The sequence below is a fragment of the Stigmatopora argus genome, chromosome 4 (genome assembly GCF_051989625.1).
Source record: "Stigmatopora argus isolate UIUO_Sarg chromosome 4, RoL_Sarg_1.0, whole genome shotgun sequence".
In the NCBI taxonomy this organism is placed as follows: domain Eukaryota; kingdom Metazoa; phylum Chordata; class Actinopteri; order Syngnathiformes; family Syngnathidae; genus Stigmatopora; species Stigmatopora argus.
In genome coordinates this window covers 5,732,236-5,755,073 of record NC_135390.1, presented here as the reverse complement: position 1 = coordinate 5,755,073, position 22,838 = coordinate 5,732,236, and the positions used below count along the sequence as shown (strand labels likewise).

General features: G+C 39.0%; 1 protein-coding gene across 29 annotated transcripts in view; it reads left to right on the top strand.

The window, feature by feature from the left end:
• The window catches only part of rims2a (regulating synaptic membrane exocytosis 2a), a 135,798-nt gene that overhangs the window by 89,605 nt on the left and 23,355 nt on the right, over window positions 1-22,838 (top strand). For 13 of the 29 annotated variants that reach the window (XM_077599387.1, XM_077599382.1, XM_077599385.1 and 10 more), the window contains 11 exons: window positions 498-545; window positions 2,656-2,786; window positions 2,954-3,125; window positions 4,018-4,171; window positions 4,277-4,300; window positions 5,326-5,394; window positions 6,220-6,358; window positions 8,508-8,624; window positions 11,260-11,445; window positions 13,055-13,161; window positions 19,493-19,593. In XM_077599387.1, the coding sequence (XP_077455513.1) occupies window positions 498-545; window positions 2,656-2,786; window positions 2,954-3,125; window positions 4,018-4,171; window positions 4,277-4,300; window positions 5,326-5,394; window positions 6,220-6,358; window positions 8,508-8,624; window positions 11,260-11,445; window positions 13,055-13,161; window positions 19,493-19,593 (1,248 nt within the window). Of the gene's footprint in view, window positions 1-497; window positions 546-2,655; window positions 2,787-2,953; window positions 3,126-4,017; window positions 4,172-4,276; window positions 4,301-5,325; window positions 5,395-6,219; window positions 6,359-6,971; window positions 7,038-8,507; window positions 8,625-11,259; window positions 11,446-13,054; window positions 13,162-17,040; window positions 17,157-19,492; window positions 19,594-22,838 lie in introns of those variants that run through there. The other 16 variants (XM_077599381.1, XM_077599390.1, XM_077599397.1 and 13 more) reach the window with 9 other exon arrangements.

Sequence of the window (22,838 nt, the reverse complement as noted above, 5' to 3'; positions counted from 1 at the left end):
ACGGACGTTTGGTAGAACGGACGTTTGGTAGAAGGGACGTTTGGTCGCCGGGTTGTTACTGTTGAAACCAGCTCTCAAAATGATAATCATGAGAGAGAGTGAGTTTAATATCTAAATATCTAATATCAAAATATCAACAGTAAACTCTCGAACACGGCGACCAAACGTCCGTTCTACCAAACGTCTGTTCTACCAAACGTCCGTTCTACCAAACGCCCGGTCAACCAAACGTCCGGTCGACCAAACATCCGGTCGACCAAACGTCCGGGGACCAAACGTCCGAGGACCAAACGTCTTTCGACAAAACGTCCGGTCACGACACCACCAGGCGACTTGAAAGACAAAAATATATGTCGAAAAGATACAATAAAAAGTAAAAGAGAAAAGCGCCCTAAAATTCCACATACCTGTTTTTGTGTATGGGTGAATTGTGAGTTGTTGTTTTGTGGGATTTTGGTTTTATTGCATTTCCTTTGTTGTTAATTTTGCCTATCCAGAGCCAAAGCCTTAGTAGAAGAACACCGCCTATTCCCCCTAGGGTCCAGGTAATGGGCCCTGCCTGAAGGGCACCCTCTATTTGGTCTTTACTCTTTGACTGTTTATTGGCCATTTTCTGTTTCCATACTTTGGAAAATGCATTTCCAGGGAAATTAATGCTTCTTGTTTCCCTTTCAGTGCAGTGCCTTGTGTTACATTCTTCTATTTGATTTCCTGCTATCACAATTTTAATTCGAGTTATTATGTATTGCTCATTTGAACCCATTCATATCAGTTTGCCACGGCAGTGCATGCCCAACTAATCACATCAGAAAAATAATATTTCCATTGCCTTTTTCAAGTTGCTGAGATTAACGCTCTTCTAATACATAGTGGAAAGAATCTTAGCAGAAGCAATTTAGGGGACTGTCTTAAGAACGAAAGGTTTGGACTTATTTGCTACTTCCTTCCTTGTAGAATAAACCCACTTTTTTACATAACCTGTGATCAAATATCCGTCCTTGTGTGTTCAGGGCTTGCGGAAATATAAATAGAATTGATAAATGTTTATTCAATCTGCCATTTTTCAGTAAAAAGATTTAATATTACATGTAAACTCTTTTTTTTGGCGAAATAATAATTTAATAATAATGCACATGGAGCAGCTGTCCTTCATAGCAAGGGCCCCAAATTATATTTCAGATAGTGACTTCTTTATCTTTATGCTTGTTACCCCAGTATAACAAATGTTGGACATGGGATCAACAAATGTTATTGTTTTGCCATTTGTTTTAACCAGTAAGTCTATCATCACAATATTAGACAATATGTTTTTTGTTTTTTTTAATTTCCAGGTCCTGTTAAACAATCAATTTGAAATCTTGATATATTATCATCCCATGTTTTGCAACTATTAATATATATAAACATAAACATATGCATAGTAATATTTGAGATTTATATTGGGCTTTTTAATGGACCCTTTGCTCCTACATTCCAGGCATGTGTTGGTTAATTCCAAGTAACATATGCAGTAAAGCCTCATATTCCCCAAAGTGTGACCTTGAACAAGATGTTTTATGCAAAGACATGTAATATAAAGAGCTCTTATTGTGATGCCTTTAGAATTCAGCCTGTTTTAACTCTTTTGTACAGACACTGTGACAGTGTACAAATTATTGACGTCTTGTGGTTTGACTCTGTTATGAAGTATTGTGTTTAATTAGGATTTAACATATGCTCTCAACTATGTGATCACATTGTGTTTGATTAACTTGTGATATTCATATAGTGGTATGTTTTTGACAGTTATTTGGAACAACTAATTTGGTCATGCACTCCTATCTATTTTCACATCTGCTTTATAAAAATGCCTTGGCTATTAATATTTTTCAGTGCTGCATGGTTAGCTGGTAGTTGTAAGTGCTGGTGCAAACCTTCTCCATAATCATATTCTTGAAGAAGTATGGACAAAAACTTAGAAGTTGTCTCTTTTTCATTTCATCCAATTACTTTAAGGCCACTGTTAAGAGTTTTACTTCTTCTAAGTGTCTGCTTTTGGAGTCCATACTTCCTTTTTACCACCTTTGATTACTCTTGCAAGAGCATGATTGATTTGTCAATATCAGTGCCCTTTGTCCAATATTGGAGACATTACAGACAACATCATCACTGCTAGATGCCGTTATTTCCCCTGAGCACATGCTGGCAATGTTAGAGCATCTTTCTTTTAGTATTTCACTTCACCTTTGATGAACTAAAATCCACATGAAAACCAGCCAGTTTCTTTCCATATTGTTTATTAATCTTTTCAAGAGAAACACTTGGACGATAACAGCAGACTCAAGTACACACAATATATAACACAAACACAAAAGTTCAACCTGCACTTCTCTTTGGTTTCAACACATAACTTTTTTTGCTGGAGGACCTCCTAAAGAGTGAAATATAAAGTTAATATGTAATACGTAAAAGCCAGCACTTTCCAAGTTTTAATGATCTTGTTATCTAACTAAATACTTTAAAGCATTTGACCTTATTGAATAATGATACTACTATATATACAGAGGGAAAAATAATGCATGCCAAGAAAAAGCCTGGTGAAGTTGTCTTCTCCAGCATTATTTACTTTGTGCATTCTCTCTTTGATTTAAATATGTTTATTTCCTGCCCTTGTAGGTCAAACTCTGGTATGACAAAGTGGGCCATCAACTAATAGTCACCATACTAGGAGCCAAGGACCTGCCACCCAGGGAGGATGGTCGACCCAGAAATCCTTACGTGAAAATCTACTTCCTCCCTGACAGAAGGTAAGCGTGGGGTCTCATTCAATTTCATGTTAATGATTGCTGATAAAATTTGCTGACTTTTTCTGTGTTGTATCTGTCAACACTGAAGTTAGTTCAAAGTTGTGTCTCTTGTGCTTGGGTCTATTTCATTTTCTGATTGTAAATATCCATGATACTAATTCATCCAGTGACAAAAGCAAGAGAAGAACAAAAACAGTAAAGAAATCCTTAGAGCCAAAATGGAACCAGACCTTCATGTATTCACCGGTACATCGGCGGGAGTTCCGGGAGCGTATGTTGGAGATTACATTGTGGGACCAAGCCAGAGTGAGGGAAGAAGAGAGTGAATTCTTGGGAGAGGTAAGAAAAAAGACATCAGTCTGTAAACCAGGGGTGGCCAAGTCCATTCCTCTAGAGCCCCTATCCAGCCTGTTTTCCATATCTCCCTCCTCCACCACTCCTGAATCAAATGACAACTCACCAGCAAGCTGTCCAGAAGCTTGATACCAATCCTGATTATTTGATTCAGGTGTGTTGGTGGAGGGAGACATGGAAAACAGACCGGCTCTCGAGGACCAGATTCACTTATCGGGAGTTCATTTATACATCTTAACACAAAAAAAAATTACATGTATTCAAGCTTCTGTTCAAGTCGCATCAGCCAAAAAAAGCATAGCCAAATATTATTCTGTTTGTTTTTATAATACAGTTGTACCTCCACTTACGAAATTAATTGGTTCCAGAACTTTTTTCGTAACTTGAATATTTCGTAAGTAGAGGTGTACGATATATGTAAATTCTCTCATTCATTCCACGGTCCTCACACAACTACCAACTAAACTCTTGAAACATGGATAATGGTTGTTGAGACAGCCAATTGAATTGAATGCTTTTATTTTCATTATATGAGATAGAATGAGAGCGATGAAATGAGAGCCCAGTTCTAAAGTGAGAATCAATACATCTGTGACAATATTTTCAAAATAAAATAATGGATAAGGAAATACATTTACTTTTTGTAACTTGGATCTTTTTCGTATCTCAAGTCACTCATTTGCATATAAAAAATGTGTAACCTGAAAATTTCGTACCTAGAGGCATTCGTAGGTAGAGGTATGACTATATGTCTCAATATGCTGTGCATATAAAACCTTATTTCTTTTGGAAACACACTGTTAAAGTTGAATGCTTTTCCAAGAGAAAAGGATTTCATTGAGTCTGTAAGCCAATGTTGACCTTTCCATATGATTAGATACTCATTGAACTGGAGACAGCTCTTTTGGATGACGAACCTCACTGGTACAAGCTCCAGACCCATGATGTCTCTTCCATCCCACTCCCCCGCGCCTCCCCTAACACTCAACGAAGACAGCTTCATGGAGAAAGCCCAACGCGACGGCTTCAGAGTAAGGGCCGACTCTTGCACTTGTCATAAAGCCTTGCTAATTTACAGTACCATCACAGTTTATGTGCTGTCCATCTCATCAACCATGCTGCTTTTGCTTTTGCAGACAAAGGCTCATATTCATACTCAGGTAAAGGTCCTGCACTCCTAGGTGGCACCATTTATGGAGCATTTGAGTGTCTGCTGCTATCCTTTTGAATGATGCATTCCTTATGTTTGATGTACAACCTGTCTATTAAGGGCACATATGTCTGCTCCCTCATTTCTGTTTGTATGTGATGAACTGGATTGTAGGTTACACCACTTTTTGAATCCATACAGGGTAGCAGACATAAGACCCCCTCAACAAAATTGTCTCTACCTATTAAATATCTAACAGTCCCCACCTTGCAACCTGCTACATTTCCCAGAGAAAAACTGCATTCAGCCCTCGATCTAATGTGGTGTTTTAACAATAATATAAAATTCCATTCCGACCGTCCTGATTGATATAAACTTCCTTTTCCTTTGTGATAATACCCCAGACAAACAGGTCCCTTGAAATTCAATCTTATTTTGCTGTGCTTGCATTTGTGTGATTTGAATGTGGATGTTGTTTAAACTGGTAGAAGATGCAGTGAGCATTTTATAGTGGGTCCAGTAAAATGCTTTGAATTAAAAAAAATGTTTTCCTCAGTCGTTTTTTTGTTACCTATAGTTAAACATAGAGGATAAGCTTAAATAAAAATAATGCTTCCTTTGATAGCTTCTGTTAGAAGGCTTTTACTGGGTACCCAATGATCACCAAAGGGGGGTGAAAGTACTGACACCCATGAAAAGTTTTGGGACAACGTGAGGTGAAAGGTTGGGTACAGCATTACAAAGTATAGCCCCTTTTCTTTCATAATAAGAAAGAAAAAATCTACTTGATTCTACTTGGATATACAAGGACCCCATTAATTTGTGTGTCTGTCCAATGGATAATATTTTCTATTGTGATTCATATGAGTCATTGCATTCATGAAGGCATATCTGATTTTTGGTCTGCAGAAAATATATGCTTTTTTTTTCCTCCACATGTTCTGTAAATTATGTAAGCCCTCAGCCAAACACATTAAACATATTTTATTGTTGCCTTTAATACATTTAACACTTCTCACATTTTAAATCTTAAAGGGTCCCAGAGGATAAGTGATGGCGAGATATCCGACTACGATTGTGAAGATGGTGTCGGGGTAATAACAGGTAATAGGTGTATATTCTGTTTCTGGTACCTGGCACCTATTTACATTATACCTTGTGTATGGATCGAATGTATAATTTAAGCCTCAGCACAAAGGGAAATATGTAAAGTTTAGATGCAGGAATTAAGACTGTGCATCCAGTATTAGTTTCTGAAGCTGCAAGGAGAGGAGCTTTTATCTCCCTCTTCTCTGCAACTCACTGCATGTTCTTGCCAACGCTACGGTGAAACGCCTACGCTGTACATCAGATTTAGAGTCTGAACTGTTATAAGTTAAAGACTGACAGACAGAAAAAACACACTGTCCTGATGAAAAGTACTTGCAATGTAGCTCCTGGGTTATATTTGATCCTTTTGCAAACAGCAAAACCATTCATAATGTGCTAAGACATGGTCTGTTTTACCCGTGGAGATACTACAATGTCTAAATTTGCACAATACCTCCCATAGTAGCACAGTGACATATTGGTTGAGATCAAGGGTTTAATTGCAGGTGTGGTGTTTGCATGTTCTCCCCCTGCGTGTGTGAGTTTTCTCCGTGAACTTTGGTTTTCTCCCACATCCCAAAAAGGTTTATGCCAGGTTGATTGAGCAATCTAAACTGTTCTCAGGTTTGAATGTGCAGATGTTTTTGTCATTGCGATTCGATGGCAATCAATTCAGGATGTCCCCTGCCTGCTGCTCATAGTAGGCTGGGATAGGCTCCAGCGCCCCCGCGACCCTGGCGTGACAAGGAAAATGAAGGAATGAATGAATTTACAGCTGAAAGTTAACATGCTTTAAAAAAAAAAATCCAAATAATCAACCTATGTTCACCATTTTCACAGACTACCGACAAAATGGGAGGGACTTCCAGAGCTCCACATTGTCTGTCCCAGAACAAGTGATGTCTTCTAACCACTGTTCCCGGTCGGCTGAAATACATCGAGCACGTTCACGCTCCCCAAGTGTTCCCCCACCTTCCAGGTAACTATCAACTTGTATGTATACCAGTTGAAGAATAAGTTTATTTCGTGTTTGTTTTTACGGGAATGTTCATTTGTGACCATGTTTCTAACAATCCCATGAATTGTTTCATTTTCTTTTTCCATTCAAATAGCAATTTTATACATTTTATAAAATATCTTGGTTAATTGTTTAGAGATAAGCTGTGATAAATCCCAAAAAATAGTTTCTGTATTCTGCATTATTTGTGGTGGATTTTTCAACAATACTGACTGAAAAAAAAAAGAACAAAACATTTTTTTAGTGTCATATAACGCTTTACAGATTCTGAAAATATGCCAAGGCTGCATACGATACCAAGATCTCGCATGAGAGGAAACGAGACCAGTAAAATATTATTTGTCCTGTTTCTCAAAGTGCCTTTCCATAGCCCTGGCATACTCAGACCATACTTACCTTCCTCCTTTTTGATCATAGTTCAGATTTTCCTGGGACCTGCTCTCCAAAAACAAAAAACAAAAATAGTGTTTTGTTACCTGCGGACCCCTTTACTTCCAATTGTTCATCTTCATTTCCTCTTTGACACCATCTTAGATCCATCTCTGTCTTCTTTCCTCCCTCCATGTCGTCGCAGCCATTTTCTCACCCTTCCTCGAACCAGACATACTCAGACTAGTGATGCTACTCAAAAGGAACACAGGTAGATGCTGACCGAATCGTGCATGTTTCAACACAATAAACTACAAAGTCTCGCTCGATACACGGTCTTTTGTTTTCACAGTCTTTTTCGAGAAAACTCCCATTTGACTGTGGATTACTTTGCACTTACAGTATGGCTCTTCGAACAGTGTCACCTTCACTTGTTAAAACCAGTTTATTTTTCTTACATCACATAAACATAGTAATATATATGTTTCATCTTATTATTGTAACTTGAGTTAATCAAAAAGAGATGGTTCCCTATTGATTGTAGCTACAGACTTAAAATAGACTTCTTTATTTCCTTCAATTGCATTGGCTCTCTAAATGATGGAGCACATGCCGGACTTTATAGTAAAACTGATGAGGAACGATCACCAACCAAATACCTTACCCGTCCTTCATCAGCATTTCGTTTTCAGTATCATCTTTCAGTATTTCATTCATTCATTTCCCGCAGTGCTTTTCCTTACAAGGGTCGTGGGGGGCGCTGGAGCCTGTGGGCACCAGGTGGGGGACACCCTAAATCGGTTGACAGCCAGGGCGCAAGGAGACAGACAACCTTTCAAGCACACAGTCATACCTAGGGGCAATTTAGAGTGGTCAACCAGCCTACCCTGCATGCTTATGGGATGTGGGAGGAAACCAGATTACCCGGAGAAAACACACGCAAGCCTGGGAAAAACATTAAAACCCCACACAGTGAGGACCCCCCTGGGAATCGAACCCTCGACCCCAGAACTGTGAGGCCCACGGCCTCATTCAGTATTTCATCTATCTTTTTAAATTTTACAAACAATCATCTCATTTCTTCTCTCAAAATGGATGTGCAATCTTCTAAACACAATGAGTCCTCGGGTTACAACATCAAATCCGTAAACCCGAAATTTGGTGTGATTCAAATACATAAAAACAAAATATAAAATACACTTCGCAACCCCTGCAAGGGTACGCAGTATTGAATAAGAATGAATGAGTGAATAAAATACACCTACACTGCTTTACAGAAAGCACCCAACATTATTATTTTACCATACATCAATCAATATACATCACACAAATGTATATCATTGACAGGAAATACCAGTTTGCCTAAACTATGGATGCTAATACTTTTTTGCTCAAATATATACTTTTCAAGGAGACAACTTTTTTTCCAGGGCAAATATAAAAGCTCAGCAGCTATGTTCGTATGGTGATATTCTTTGAACGCACGATCGCGCTGTTTGACAGCGTAAATCCCATATCCTGGCCTAAGCCTTTATATTTTTATGGGGTGTCCGCAACAATGAAACGACGTAAGGCGCAAACCAAGGACTCCCTCTATTAACAATTGCAAAATATCCATTTTGCATTCATGAACAAGGAACAAGGGTACGCAAACGACTAGCAAATGGAAGCTTAGCAGTTCAAAGCCGGATTGTAGGAAGACAACCAACCAAATCTCACCAGTTGTGATATTTTTTCCCAGCCGAAACCACCGTGTGTACCCAATCTGCCGTGAGGAAGCAGTCAGGTTACTGCGTTCCACTAGGATGTCCCGTGCCTTTTCTGAGGGCGCCTACTCTTCTGACTATGACTTCGAGAGGTATTGACATGCAGCGTTGCTGCATCTGTGCATCTGTCATCTTGACGTCTATATTTATGTTACCGTGATGCCAGAAAATGATATCCTGTTTGATATCGGTTTCTGCCGAGGAGACATCACTGCTCCAAAGTTGTGTAATTGTACGTGAGTGGTACACAACTGCCTCTGTGCTTGTAGGCTGAGGCTTGGAGCTATTCATGTTGCTGCTGTCAGCTTTATGACTTTTCAGTAAATTGCTGGCCAGCACGTGACTGTTGCTTTGTGGATGTCGTCATGTTTGCCTTTTACATATATTATGCAAGGAGGCGTATGTCTATAAAGGCTGTGCATGATTCTTAGCGTACTTCTTTATATTCTATTGACACCTATCCTTTTTGCACACCAATACTTGGGCATCTAGGATCTATTGTTAAGTCACTGTGGATTCTCGCCTTAAATTCTCGTGTCCGGCTACAATGTATATTGAGTTGGTAACACCAGTATTCCCTCAGGACCATTGCTAGGGCCCCAGTACGCAAATACAATGAAATTTTCTCTCGCAAAAACATTGAAAATTATCACTCAATGTTCAGCGAACCATCTTTACTGAAGTGTACTGAAAAGTTTCTTGTCACTTTTTATTCATTTATTTATTTATTAGAACAGCTTAGCACGGGACGTGTTTTTCTTCATATGGGCCTGATGCCCCAACTCTACCCTAATCCAGTTTGTTTGTCAGTATTCAGTCAGATTAAAAATGAGTGAAACTTGCTGAGGACACTGAGAGGAGGAAAAAAATAATTGTATAATATGGACACACGTAAATCATTTTTATGCACTAGGGGACCTTTTTGTCTTTTGGCAGGCTTAATTAGATGGGATTTCTGGGAGACATGCAACGAGGACTTATGTGTGGAACTTGTGATGAAGTGCACTGCCACAAGATTGCCCCAAGACACAATTCTTGTGACCCAAAGCACGAGCATTAAAAAAAATTAGACACATATTATGAAACCTAGACACATATTATATAAAATAGTGAATATACCCCCGTAAAAATAATAATACAATTTAAACCAATCTGAACTGCCGAATTTTATCTAGGCCATTACTGTACATAATTATTCAAGGCAATAAAGCTTTTTTAAATCACTGGTTAGTTTTGCCAACATTTTTAGACAATAACTTTTAATAACATTTAAATTCAATTCAAATCTCATTTCATTTCATCTCATTTTCTGAACCGCTTTATCCTCACTACGGTCGCGGGGAGTGCTGGAGCCTATCCCAGCGGACTTCAGGCCAGAGGCGGGGGAGCCAGCCAATCGCAGGGCAAAAGGAGACGGACAACCATTCACTCTCACACCCATACCTAGGGGCAATTTAAAATGTCCAATCAGCCTACCATGCATGTCTTTGGAATGTGGGAGGAAACCGGAGTACCTGGAGAAAACCCACGCAGGCCTGGGGAGAACATGCAAATTCCACACACGTGGACCGACCTGGATTAGAACCCAGGACCCCGGAGCTGTGAGGCCAACGTGCTTACCGCTCTATCCACCGGGCATCCCTATTTTTTTAAATTGAAAATATTTTGTACTCTCCCTGCTTAATACAAAGACAAACCCAGAAGTATTAAACTTTGTATTTCTAACATTAAGTTTAAGATGGATTACTGATATTCATTATTTGAACTATTACAATGTATTAGCCAACATGCATGCTCATGTACTATTGCACTTAAAGTATTGTATCTTCATTTTTTTTTCATTTTAATGGGTTTTTTATTCATTTTGTGTTGTGTTTTATAAGTTAATTGTTAATAATTCAGTTAATTCTTGTTATTTGTGTATTTAGTTTTGTTTTTTAACAGCTCCTCAGAATGTTTGTGTACCCTGAGTGCCAAAATGCCTTTTTTTACTGGCAACAAAAACTCAATGTCATAACCCCACGGTGCACAACAATACCTCAAACATTCTTCACATGAGCACTATACCACTTGCATGAGCACACACTTCAATACATTGCACACCACCTTTATGTCACCACAGATTCTCTGTAAGAAACTCCAGCCATCAAATGGCAGAACAAAAGGATGACCCACCTAATTCAGTAATTCATATATGCTGGGAAGGCTTTATTGTTATATTTGTTTACTGTTTACTGTCATTTGACTCGTAGAAAATACTTAAAATCTCAGCTACCAAGTTACTGAATTGTATAATGGTATGTTTTTACATATACCATAAAGGACCACACATTTTTTTGTTCCTGGATGCTTCCAGTTGAGTAACAGTAACAAGAAGTAATTTGATACTGTGAACCTTGAATGTATTTTTATTCAAGTTTTCATACATTGAAATAGAAATCTGATCATTAGTGCAACCCTCTTAACGTGCATGTGGATTCTTTGTCCTCTCTTTGGAAAACATTTATTTTATAAAATTACTGAATTTTCCAAGTGAAAACTGCTGGCTAACGGCAAAAACACGTGTGGTCCTTACAAAGCACATGACAAACGACGGTGTGGTCCATAAACAAACGCACCCATCGGAGGTTAACCAAAGTTATCCACACTGACCTCCCTTCCATCCAGCCCTTCCGTGCCCCATGGGGCCCCACTGAGTTCCTGCCTATCTTTCAATAACTTCTATAGGAACCACGGAGCCATGGATAGACACGAGTGTCACAGCAGGTCCCGTTCTGCAGACCAGCGGCCCACAATAGAATGGCCTGCATCCCGATCACGCTCCACCGAACGCCCCCACGACTCATCGATGATGAGGTCCATGCCGTCTCTACCATCCGGGAGGTCAGCCCCTCCCTCGCCTGCCATGACGAGGTGTGACGCCAAATTGGATCGTCAACCAACTCATCACAATTTCAGAATCTGACCTTCGTTAGACATTCCTGAGCGATTTGGGAGGGAGAATCGATTTAGGTTTTTTTTTTCATCAAAAGAGGTCCAGTCAAACTGATATGGTGCGGGACTCGGACGTTTCGTCGAAAGACGTTTGGTCCCCCGGACGTTTGGTCGACCGGACGTTTGGTCGACCGGACGTTTGGTCGACCGGACGTTTGGTCGACCGGACGTTTGGTAGAACGGACGTTTGGTCGGGTTGTTACTGTTGAAACCAGCTCTCAAAATTATAATCATGAGAGAGAAAGAGTGAGTTTAATATCTAAATATCTAATATTAAACTAACAGCAGTAAACTCTCTGTCATAATTTGACAGCGAGCGAACCCGGCGACCAAACTTCCATTCTACCAAATGTCTGTTCTACCAAACGTCCGTTCTACCAAACGCCCGTTCTACCAAACGCCCGTTCTACCAAACGCCCGTTCGACCAAACGTCCGGGGACCAAACGTCTTTCGACGAAACGTCCGGTCACGATATGCTGCTAACCAGAAAATTTAGCAAAAGGGTGAATTAGATGAAAAGAAACTGGATTTTAGTTAGTATATTAATTCAATCTGCATATTAACTATACAAGGTTCATTATATAAGAAAACCCTGTTGAAAAATAATTCCTCGTTTCCTAAATGTTCTTGACTAGCAGCGTTTGGGTAAACTAGAAGCAAGCATTTACGCACAAGCTTCACCTCACCTTGAAAGCAACTAACCAGACTAACACTAACCGAATGAGGGAAATAATTTCACCATCACCCAACACACATAATCACAATAGGTGCTGCCTTTCACCCAAATGCACTCACCTTGCCCATTTTTTTGTTGACCTGATTACTGATGCTGCATTTTATTTAAATGTCTGAAGCACGCTAATCCTGGCACCAGATACCGTGCTCATTAATTTTGATTTTGGACACACTGCTCATACACCTGCGTGAGTATAGCAGTGTTGGGCCAGACCTTCCTTTTTGATTTATTACTAACATCAACTGACTGATGCTTTTTACCCCCTTGATGGCATCCCATGTTTGTTTTTCTATGTGATTTGAGTTCAAGCCCTTTTAGAGATGGTTCGAACGCATGGTCTGCTGATTCTGCATTGAACTTTTTTCTTTCTGCAGCTTGACGACTGACCGCACATGCGTTTCAACGCCTCTTTTTTGTTTTGTTTTTGTTTTGTGTTTTTTTTTTTGCAGCTCAGTTCCGAACAGTTGATGTGTCCCCTTACCCCCATGTCATGTGTCAAACGTCACTGAAGCATAACTACATTGAATTTTAGATTGATGGTTGTGTTGTCAGCAATCTCATGTGGAGTATAGTTTGGTCAAAGCAAATCTTTGACTTTAATTGTTGTTTACATTTACATTGTCAGATTGAGGACGTCCAATATTGATCATGTATTTTTAGAATGACACTATGATATCACTTAATGCCTCGAGTCAACCAACAGCCTTAACTTTAATGGGGGTGCCTCATCTACGACAAGCGGCATCCTTATTTTTTTGTCTTACCACTTTTAACCTTTTTGTGTCATGTAGGGCGCACCCTCGTAGCGGATCGGTCCAGACCAGCCCGAACAGTACGCCAATGTCCCACAGACGAGGTCGGCAACTCCCTCAGCTTCCATCCACAGGAAAAGACAGAAGTAAGTCTTCCTATGTTTTTTTTTTGCGGAGGTGAAAGATAAATGCTTCTTCTTTGATGTGGTCTGAGCGATTTTCCATGAAAGAGGTTTCCCAACATGTCTGCTCGGTTCCTTATCCATTTCCCTCGTAGAAGATGGAGTCGAAGGAATTGATCCTTGTGAAGGTCTGTACCTGTGTGTAAGGTGTTATGTCTTCAGAGTGATTGGGTTGGGCCAAATCTGGCGCTGAGAGCAAACAAAACTTGCCTGCATTGGTGGTGGTGGACATGTTTGACAGTACGTAGTGTAGTGTAAATCCTCTTTCATCTTATTGCTGTTCTTCTGTGTTGGATCCTACTTGTAGTGCTGTTTTGAAATGTGTCTTGATTTGGCAATTTTGGGGGGGGGAATTTTGTAAGACCAAATATTTGGTCTGACTTACAGTAATTGGAGGATAAGACTGGGACAAGGCTTCTAGGAATTCAAAAGCACAGATAGTCTTCTAGCACATGTCAAAGCATTACCGAGTCTCTTTCATTATTGTCAGTGTTCATTACGGCTCTTCTTGTCGGCCCTAAGCAGCTCATTTCTCTGTTGTTCTCTCTGTCCTGCCATTCTTTAGAAATTCTTTCCAAATATTTTTTGTAGTACTCTCAATGTTTTATGTTTCTTTCAACAATACATTTTAAGACATCAGCAACTTTGTATGTGTGGACCATTCCATTACTTATTGTTCACAACAACAACCAGGGCCAAACTAGTACAATATTTCACACTAGGAGCTTTTCAACCATTCAGACTGCATATTCCCCACCCTAGTTCGCCCTTCCCTTCCCTGCTAAAAAAAAATCCAGCATATGCTGGTTTCTGCACCAGCAAGTACCAAAACTCCACAAATCAACCCCAGTTCAGTTGCTAAAAATCCAATATGTGCTAGTTTCTTTACCAGCTGGACAAGTACCATCTTGACAATGTTTTATTGGCATAATTTTAGCCAGGTAAATTTTCAAAAAACTACATGAACAACAAGCAACAGTAATTTATGTAGTATTTCTAAGTTTTCAAGTTGCACAGGTTGAGCTATGTAAAGCTCTAACAAATTTTAATAATGCACTAAACATTAGACTACAAAAATGTATGTGTTTGCACAACATTTGTTTTATATATATATATATATATATATATATATATATATATATATATATATATATATACATACATATATATGTATATATATATATATATATATATATATATATATATATATATATGTATATATATAACAAAAACATATTTTCTGTGTTCGGCATATTTGTCTGCATATCTCTTCGTATTCACTCATTATATTCAAATTATGAATGATTTTTATTCACTACAGCATTTTAAAATGTTCTCATTTGCCTTCAAGATATGAACTGTTTTCGTAGTGTAGCATCGTGAACTGTTCACAATGTTTGAAATTGATGACACATTATGTGCCGCCGTCTGTGTTTCCACCAATAGCATATTGTACTGAAAAGATTCAAGGGGCGCCATTAAATGGGAGGAAAGGCAAGTCCTTTTGCATTTGTGATTGTGTGGGATAATTTTTATGAATGACTCAAGGCCTTTGTGTGTGGTATTATTTACTTAGCTCCTCTATTATCTATACATACTTCTCTGCACCTGATTGTGGAAAAACAGACATAATTACATTAGAGGCATGCATGGTTATCTTGTGTTTGAATTGAAATGTCATATGGATAAAGAACTTTAATTTTCATCTCAACATCCGAGTTTTCTGGACTATAACAAATCCTCAGCGTCACTTTAAAGGACAGCTTGAATATTACATTACAAACCACTTAGATTGGACTTGGATTACTGAATGCACACATATATTAATGATTTTCATTCTATGATATTTCCTGCTTTGTTATAGAAGAAATATTCTACAATAATTTCACATTTGTCTCAGAAGTAAATATGCTACTACACCTAGTGACCAGGAGATGTCGCACTTGTCACAACGAATGCAAACATTCTAAACAGCAACAGAGCTGTCCATTATTTTGGTGCTGAAGAGGAAAGGCGTCCCCTTCTCGTCTCACTTTACATTTTCGTTTTAACCACCGTACACGTACATTTTATTTTAACTAAGTCATTTGAAGATGCATAAAAATCACCTTATTTTAGGACTTGAACCAGGGTGTTATTGTCAATATATTTTGTGTGTGTCTCACCGTAGAAGTAACTTGGGAGGACCAGCAGCGAGGGCTTAATGGCTCGCTGTCTGATGAAGGGATGCATCCCTCCCTCAGTATCACAGGTTTGTTGATCTGGGTGGCCTTTCTTCTTGGTGTGATGTCTTATTTCAAGATTTTTTTACCTCAATTTAAGTTGACACACTCGGCAAGAATCATCCAATAATGTCAGATGTACTTCAGTTGTTATTGTAGGAGGCAGGGTACTTTTTGGATTGCGTTTTAAATGTAAGAAGGAAACCACAGGGTGGCAGCTTTTGGTTTTAGCTCTCCTTTGTGTGTGTGTTTGTTTGTGATGTTGCTGTTCTGCATGGAGTTGATAGATTTGGATGATGATAATTCCAATAAAATGCGGGATTAGTGTTTATCATGTCTGCCTCAGAGTTGTAAGATTTGTCTTGTAAGTATCTTTTTGGGACGTTTTGTGTGGATTTTGCATGATATCCCTTGACTTTTACGTTTGTCTTTTGGGTTGTTTTACTGAGGGTATTGTGACATCTTTATATGCACCCAAAACAAGTGTTTTTTTCTGTCTATGAAAATGTGAGTGTGAATGCTTGTTTGTGTACGTCTATACATATGAAAATTGAATGTACGTTATTTGTATCATATCGATTATACACAACTTTCTTCCACAGTTTCCAATAGTGGTTCTGACATACACAGTCTAAAGTAGTGATAAAAGGTACTCAGGCACATCACAATTAATAATCACACGAATTCATGTAACACTATGCAAATCTTAAATGTCTATTCAAATAGCACAATAGGTCAAATAATCCTAAAGAATTATGGCTGGATATGACTTGACCCGTTTCTCCTTGTGTGTTGCTTTTGGAGATTTGCCTTTTTGCGAGGCGTAGGAAAGAGATAGTACTTAAATAGGAACAATGGACTAGAGGTCAAATGCTGGTTGATGATTAAAACACAGTTATTCACTGATGGCAAATCAAATATTTTCCTGAAGATTGCAAGATTGAAGTTACATTTTCCAGCTGAAAATGAAAAGTCAACAGAGAGGGAGAAAAAGGTGTGAATGAACAACCTTAAAGCATCGCAGCAATGCAACATTTTTTAGTTAATACTCTCTGCATTAATCTCTCATCTTACTTTATGTACATTTCCTATTGCCTCTAATAAGTGTTCTCTTTCTTTTCATTTTGACACTTTCCTGCGTATAGCTCTTCTTTGTGTATCTTCTCTTTATGTTTTCCCAGCTTTTTTCCAGCCTTCACAAAGTTGGCTTATACAGACTTGATTAACCTCTCCTTAGATTCTAGCACCCCCCAAAACCTTCAACGCCAAAGGGGTCAAGTTTCCGTCCGGTGCAGTACATTAACAGACTAATTTATTACAGCTTTTTTTCCCTTTAAAGCACAATTCCTGGTCATCTCTGTAATATGCTGGAAATCTAAGACTCTACCTCATTTCTTACAGCCTCGCACGCTCTTACTCAAATTTTGATTTTATGGCCATAGTGGAGTTTTTGTGTTCTTGTATGTTTTTGTTTTGACTGTTATGTGTTCGATGTTGATCATTGTTTTGTCATTGTTGTATTGTATTCTGTTGTTTTGTGTGCCTCCCCTTCTCTCAGCCTTTATGTTTTTCATCCTGACCATTCAAACAGCGGCCTTTCTGTAAGTGGTGGTGTCTCACACCTTCTAACTTCAATTCAACTCCTTGCATCCTCTCAATTCTATCTTCTTCTCCTCTGTCTGTCCATTCTGGATGTGATCTTAGATGATACTGCCTCACCAAATTGGACAATCTCAGGTCTGTCCTTTCTTTGCCATCATCTTCCTTTTCTATTTCTGCTTGGACTGCCCACAACCGCCCCCCCCCCCACCCCCCCCACCCCCTACACACACAAGAATTCCTCTGGCTTACTCATATCACCCACTTTTTTAACGCTTTGCTCGTCATTTTATCCCCCAAGTGTTCTGGTCATAATGCTTCTAGCTTCTTTTTTTTAGTTTAGTGTTTATTATTTAGTTATTTTGTTTGCTTGTTTGTTTTTGGGGTGGCGGGGGGTCTCATTTGAGATCTCATCGCCTCAACAATCAGTTCCTTACTTAAATCATGTCTTAATAGATGTGTTGAAGTTTACCTCACCTGGTCAGTTAAAAAAAACTGTTTATATGTTTTATCATGAAAAATTGCATCCAAGAGTGTTCATGTTAATGTTAATTTAGAAAAGGTAGCTAGATTGTATTACCAAGACACCATGATGGATGGGTAATGCACGCAACCATATTTGCTTCTTCCAGTCAGCAGGAGTTGGAGAAAATGATGTCATAATGAGGAAAATGAGACTTGGTTTTTATTCCGGTGATTATAAGAAGAAGAAAAAAACAGTCTGATTTGTCAACAGATTTCCCAATTTTAATAATAATAATAATAATAATCGGACATAGGCTTTGTCATCATCATTGACTCGACAAAAGCCTAATTGTCATCATACCCATCTCTGCGTATGACGAAATTGGCAAAATTGAATTTAGCTTCATATTAGCCCTTTCTCTATCATTTTTTTCATTCATACATACATTTTATATACTTCTCATTTTATCCTATGTGACATGGTGTTAAAGTGCAGAATATCAACATTTTCCTAAAGTACCATAAGCTTGAGATGGCCTGACATTATGATCCAGCTTTACAAGCTGTCACTTTAACTTACTCTTATTTTAGACCCCCCAAAAAGCAAAAAAAAAAAACTAGAAACCCCAGTAGTAATCATTTTGTTGCAATCTATCATTTAATGTATCATCTTGAAGTCTGGTTATAACAAAAGCCCAAAAAGACAAGTATCTTTTCCCTAAGGATGATAAATCATAAAAATCCTTAAAGGGATTACAGCATAGAATAAAATATTGGTTAAGCGCAATTTTTTTTAAACAAAAATATAGGTAACAATATACATTTTTTAAATTTGAATCATCACATCACGTGGGCGGCCTGGTGGAAGGGTGGTTAGCGCGTCAGCCTCACAGTTCTGAGATTGAAGGTTCAATACCAATTTTTTGAGTTTGCATATTCTTCCTTGATTTTGTGGGTTTACACCCAAAACATGCATGGTAGGCTGGTTGAACACTCTAAATTGATCCCTAGGTGTGAGTGTGAGCACGAATGGTTGCCTTTCACCTTGTGCCAACTCAGGGTGTACCCCGCCTGGTTCCCATACTTGGCTGGGGGAGGCTCCAGCACCCCTCGCGGACCTTGTGAGAATAAGCGGTTAGGAAAATGAATGAATGATTGAATATCCACTACCAAGTCCAAGCACCAACTGAAGCTCAAATCATATAAACTGATAAACTGGTAAACTTTGAGTTTTTAAATGCAAAATGTTGATGCTTATCCCACTGATGAATGTGTGTATAACACTATTAATTGGCGAGACCCATTTGACAGTTTAAGCAGTTAGAGAAGGATGCCAGCGTGGGTTCAGTTATGTGTCGGGCAAGGACCGTGAGACATGATTTGACCACAGCAGAGAAGATGGGGTCCAGTGGATAATTTCATGCCAGACTGGTTTTGGGAGGTCATCCGTGGTTGGTGAGGGAGTAAATATAAATCTGGTGTGTGGAAAAGAGACAGGTGCAGACTCTTTTCAGGCATGATGACTGGAGAGGTAGCCTGTTGGTTAAAGGTGTAATATAATGTTAAGTTAAACATAAAACAAAGAATAGTATTTATTTGCTATTCGCACTTTCTGACACTGCATGTCTGTTTGTATATTGAGGAATAAACCACGGCATGATTAATTGATTTGAATTGGTGAAGTGATTTGAATTGAATTTAAATGATATTAATTTGTTATCTTATTGAAACTAGCAGTAATTCGTCATGTTTTGCAATGAGCATTGGGAGTGTGATTGCCCAAGACGGATGGCTACCTGTTAAATGTGTTGCAAAGCTTGTTTCTTTACTCAATATCTTGATGATTTTCAAGCAGATCATTCATTTTTCTCCCATCTGATCAGTTCTTGTCACAACTCATAAGTCATAGCACAGCAGAAGCTTGTCTCCGATCACTGCAGTGTTACCCCCTAGCATACTTTCACTTTTTACTGTTGATCTTCAAATGACAACTAATTTTCTCTGCTTAGGTATTGACATGGAGGAGAGGACCAGGCAGATGAAGATGAAAATGAACAAGTACAAGCAGGGAGCAGGCTCTGACTCACGGCTAGAGCAGGACTACCACAAGGTAAAAACATTTCTATATATATGCATTGAAATACAGTGGTACCTCGTTTCACAAATGCCTCTAAATACGAAATTTTCAGGTTACAAAACACGTTGGTAGGCAAATGACCGTTCCAATATACAAAAACAATATCCAAATTACGTGTGCGTGCGTGACTGGATGGCAACCAATACAGGGTGTCCCCCGCCTAATGCCCATAATTAGCTGGGATAGGTTCTGGCAAACCTATGACTTTTGTGAGGATAAGCTGCTTGGAAAATTAATGTATGAAAAAAGTCAGTCAGTATATATATTTGTAAGTGTTGTCAAAGGAAGCAGTGGATGTCCATTCTTTTCAAATCACTCTTTTGTAGCAGCCTTTAGCAACATATGAAGATATATTCATCTATAAAATCCACAGCTCTTTTGATGTGTGTGACAAAGCTTCCAACAAGCTTTATTGGCAGTATTGTAGTTACCAAAATCCATATAACGGCAAAATTTTGATATTTTTCCTTTTAAAATATCATCAGGTAATGAAGATATGGTATACTAATAATTATCCTTAGTTAGTCATAAATGGTGGCCCGGCGGCTTGAGTGGTTAGCACGTCAGCCTCACAGCTCTGGGGTCCTGGGTTCAATCCCACGTTCGGACCTTCCTGTGTGGAGTTTGCATGTTCTCCCCTGGCCTGTGTGGGTTTTCTCCGGGTACTCCGGTTTCCTCCCACATCCCAATAACATGGTAGGCTGATTGGACACTTTAAATTGCCCCTAGGTATGAGTGTGAGAGTGAATGGTTCTCCGTCTCGTCCTGCCCTTTGATTGGCTGGCCACCGATTCAGGGTGTCCCCCGCGACCCTAGTGAGGATAACGCCGATCCGAAAATGAATGAATGTATGGATAAATAGTCTTAAATGGCTTATCTGGAGCAATAGCAAACATCTACTCTTGCGGAAAAGTCGGCATGCACCTGAAATTGACTGCTATTATTGCGACCATAAGACGCCACTTCTGTATTTAATACATACATAAGGAACTATGTATTATTGGGTGCAGTATGCTGTATCATGCATACACGCTTAAATATTATACGCTACCATGCAACATACAATAGCTTGTAAACACGTTAGCATGCATACTAGTGTATGTTTTTAAAAAGGCGGCAGGAGCAAAACTAAGTTCGGTTGTGCTAATTTTAAGTATGTAGCAATGTACTCACTTTGCATTTAAATTAAACATCCCCAAAAGGAAAAGTGGAATTCACAGACATTACCAGAACTCTGGATTTCTTTCCTGGTCATGCTTTGCCAGGCCTCTGCTGTAACGGTCTTCTCTTCATGCTTGTTGTTTGACCATTTTCCCTCTATTTTTGTCTTCAGTACGTGAATGCATGGTCAAATGGATGCAAGAGATGATATTGACTTGTTTGATATTCCACTCCATTGCTTTAGAAACCTGTTTGTTTGCTTTGGCGCAGTATACATCTGCTCACTGAAGTGTCATCCAGTGCATTCTAAAGCATTATGGGGGAAAACAATTTCATAATTTGGCCTGAAAGTTTTCAAATCATTATTAAATACAAGGCCACCATTACAGAGCCAAGTCACCGACAGTGTTTTTATTTTCTTTACCAACCATTTTTAGAGACAATTTACATTGTAAATTGTGTATACATGTATTTAAAAAATTAGGCATCTTTTTTAAATTTTATTTTATTATTTACATGTCATTAGTTAGCCATATGGAACTTTGTATGGTTCGGAAAAAAGTCGGTGGTGCAGTTTGAGTTTCCAAGATTCCGAATTCAGATATACTGTTTGCTAAATTACTTCATTTTAGACTCAATTAAGTATTTTTTAAGTAATGAGGTTAAAGTCCAGTAAATGAACAATACGCTTTCGTTGGGTACTGAAATCTTGGAAGGTAAAGAAATGTGACTTTGACAATTTGCAGAGGCAAGTGTTTACTACCTCTGAAGTGATCATGGAAGGACATGTTTTGAAATCTCTGCCACAGGCTGCTGTCTTCCCACTGTCTGGGACTCAAGAGTCGCTTCCCAGCTTTCCTTTTATGTATGTGTTATGAAGACTCTCACTTTAGAGACATCCAGTGTGCTCAGTCTGCTGCATAAAGCAGAACAGTACATGAGCGGTCTGTTGAATAATATCCTGCTCGGAAACTTCATTGACAAAACAACATTCAGAATTCCCAAAGACTTATTCTTAGTCACACTCACCCATAAACATTCCTTGAAGGCCATGTCAGCAATATTAATACTAATATGCATGTCCACAAACAATGATTGTCTGGTGGAAAGCGCTTTATCACTAAGGCCGTCAGTTCGTGCCTTCCTATGTCGTTCCCCTGCTTGTGTGGACTTTCTCCAAGTCCTCAAGTTTCAATCCAATTTAAAAAGTGTGCATCCTACAGTTTTGTAAGAAATTAATTGCACCATTAATCATAGTGAAGCAAGTCAAAATGCAGAGGAGAAGCTATGGCACAACAATCCCCTAAAGTGTTATTATACAACATTGGAGGCGCTGCGTGTATTTTTGGTATGTAGGTGTGTTATGTGATAGGACAGTGTCGGGTACGATGAAGGGAAAGGTCTGGGGGACAGCGGTGAGGACAGCCATGATGTATGGCTTCGAGACAGTAGCTCTTGGGAAAAATAAGGAGGCAGAGCTAGAAGTAGCGCAGATGAAGTTGCTGAGGTTATCCTTAGGAGTGAACAGGTTGGATAGGCTTATTAATGAGACAGTTTCAACGTTTAGAAGACAGGGTCAAATAGACCACTTTGATGGTTTGTACATGTTCAGAGGAGCTATAGGGACTATACCAGTAAAAGGATCTTGAGGGTAAAATTTTCAGAGAACAGGTCTAGAGGTTGACCTAGGAGAAGATACATGGATATGTAGTGGGGGAGGTCATGAAAGTGGATGGTGTAGAGGAGGATGAAGCAAAAAACTGGGCAAAGTGGAAAAGTTGATTCGCTTTGATGACCCCTCAAAGGAACAAGCCGAAAGTGTAGTGGTAGACTGACTGTTGGTACCCGTTAACCTCCTTTCTCCATGTATATGACCGATAGGCTGAGAAAAGACAACCCTTATTTTATAAATAAGGACAGAAAAATTCAACTACAGTAATACCTTGACATACGAGTGCCCCAACATACGAGAAATCTGAGATACGAGGAAAATTCAGAGCATACTTGACAGCCTGATGGCCGAGTCCACGAGAGACGAGAGGCTGCTTATGATAACA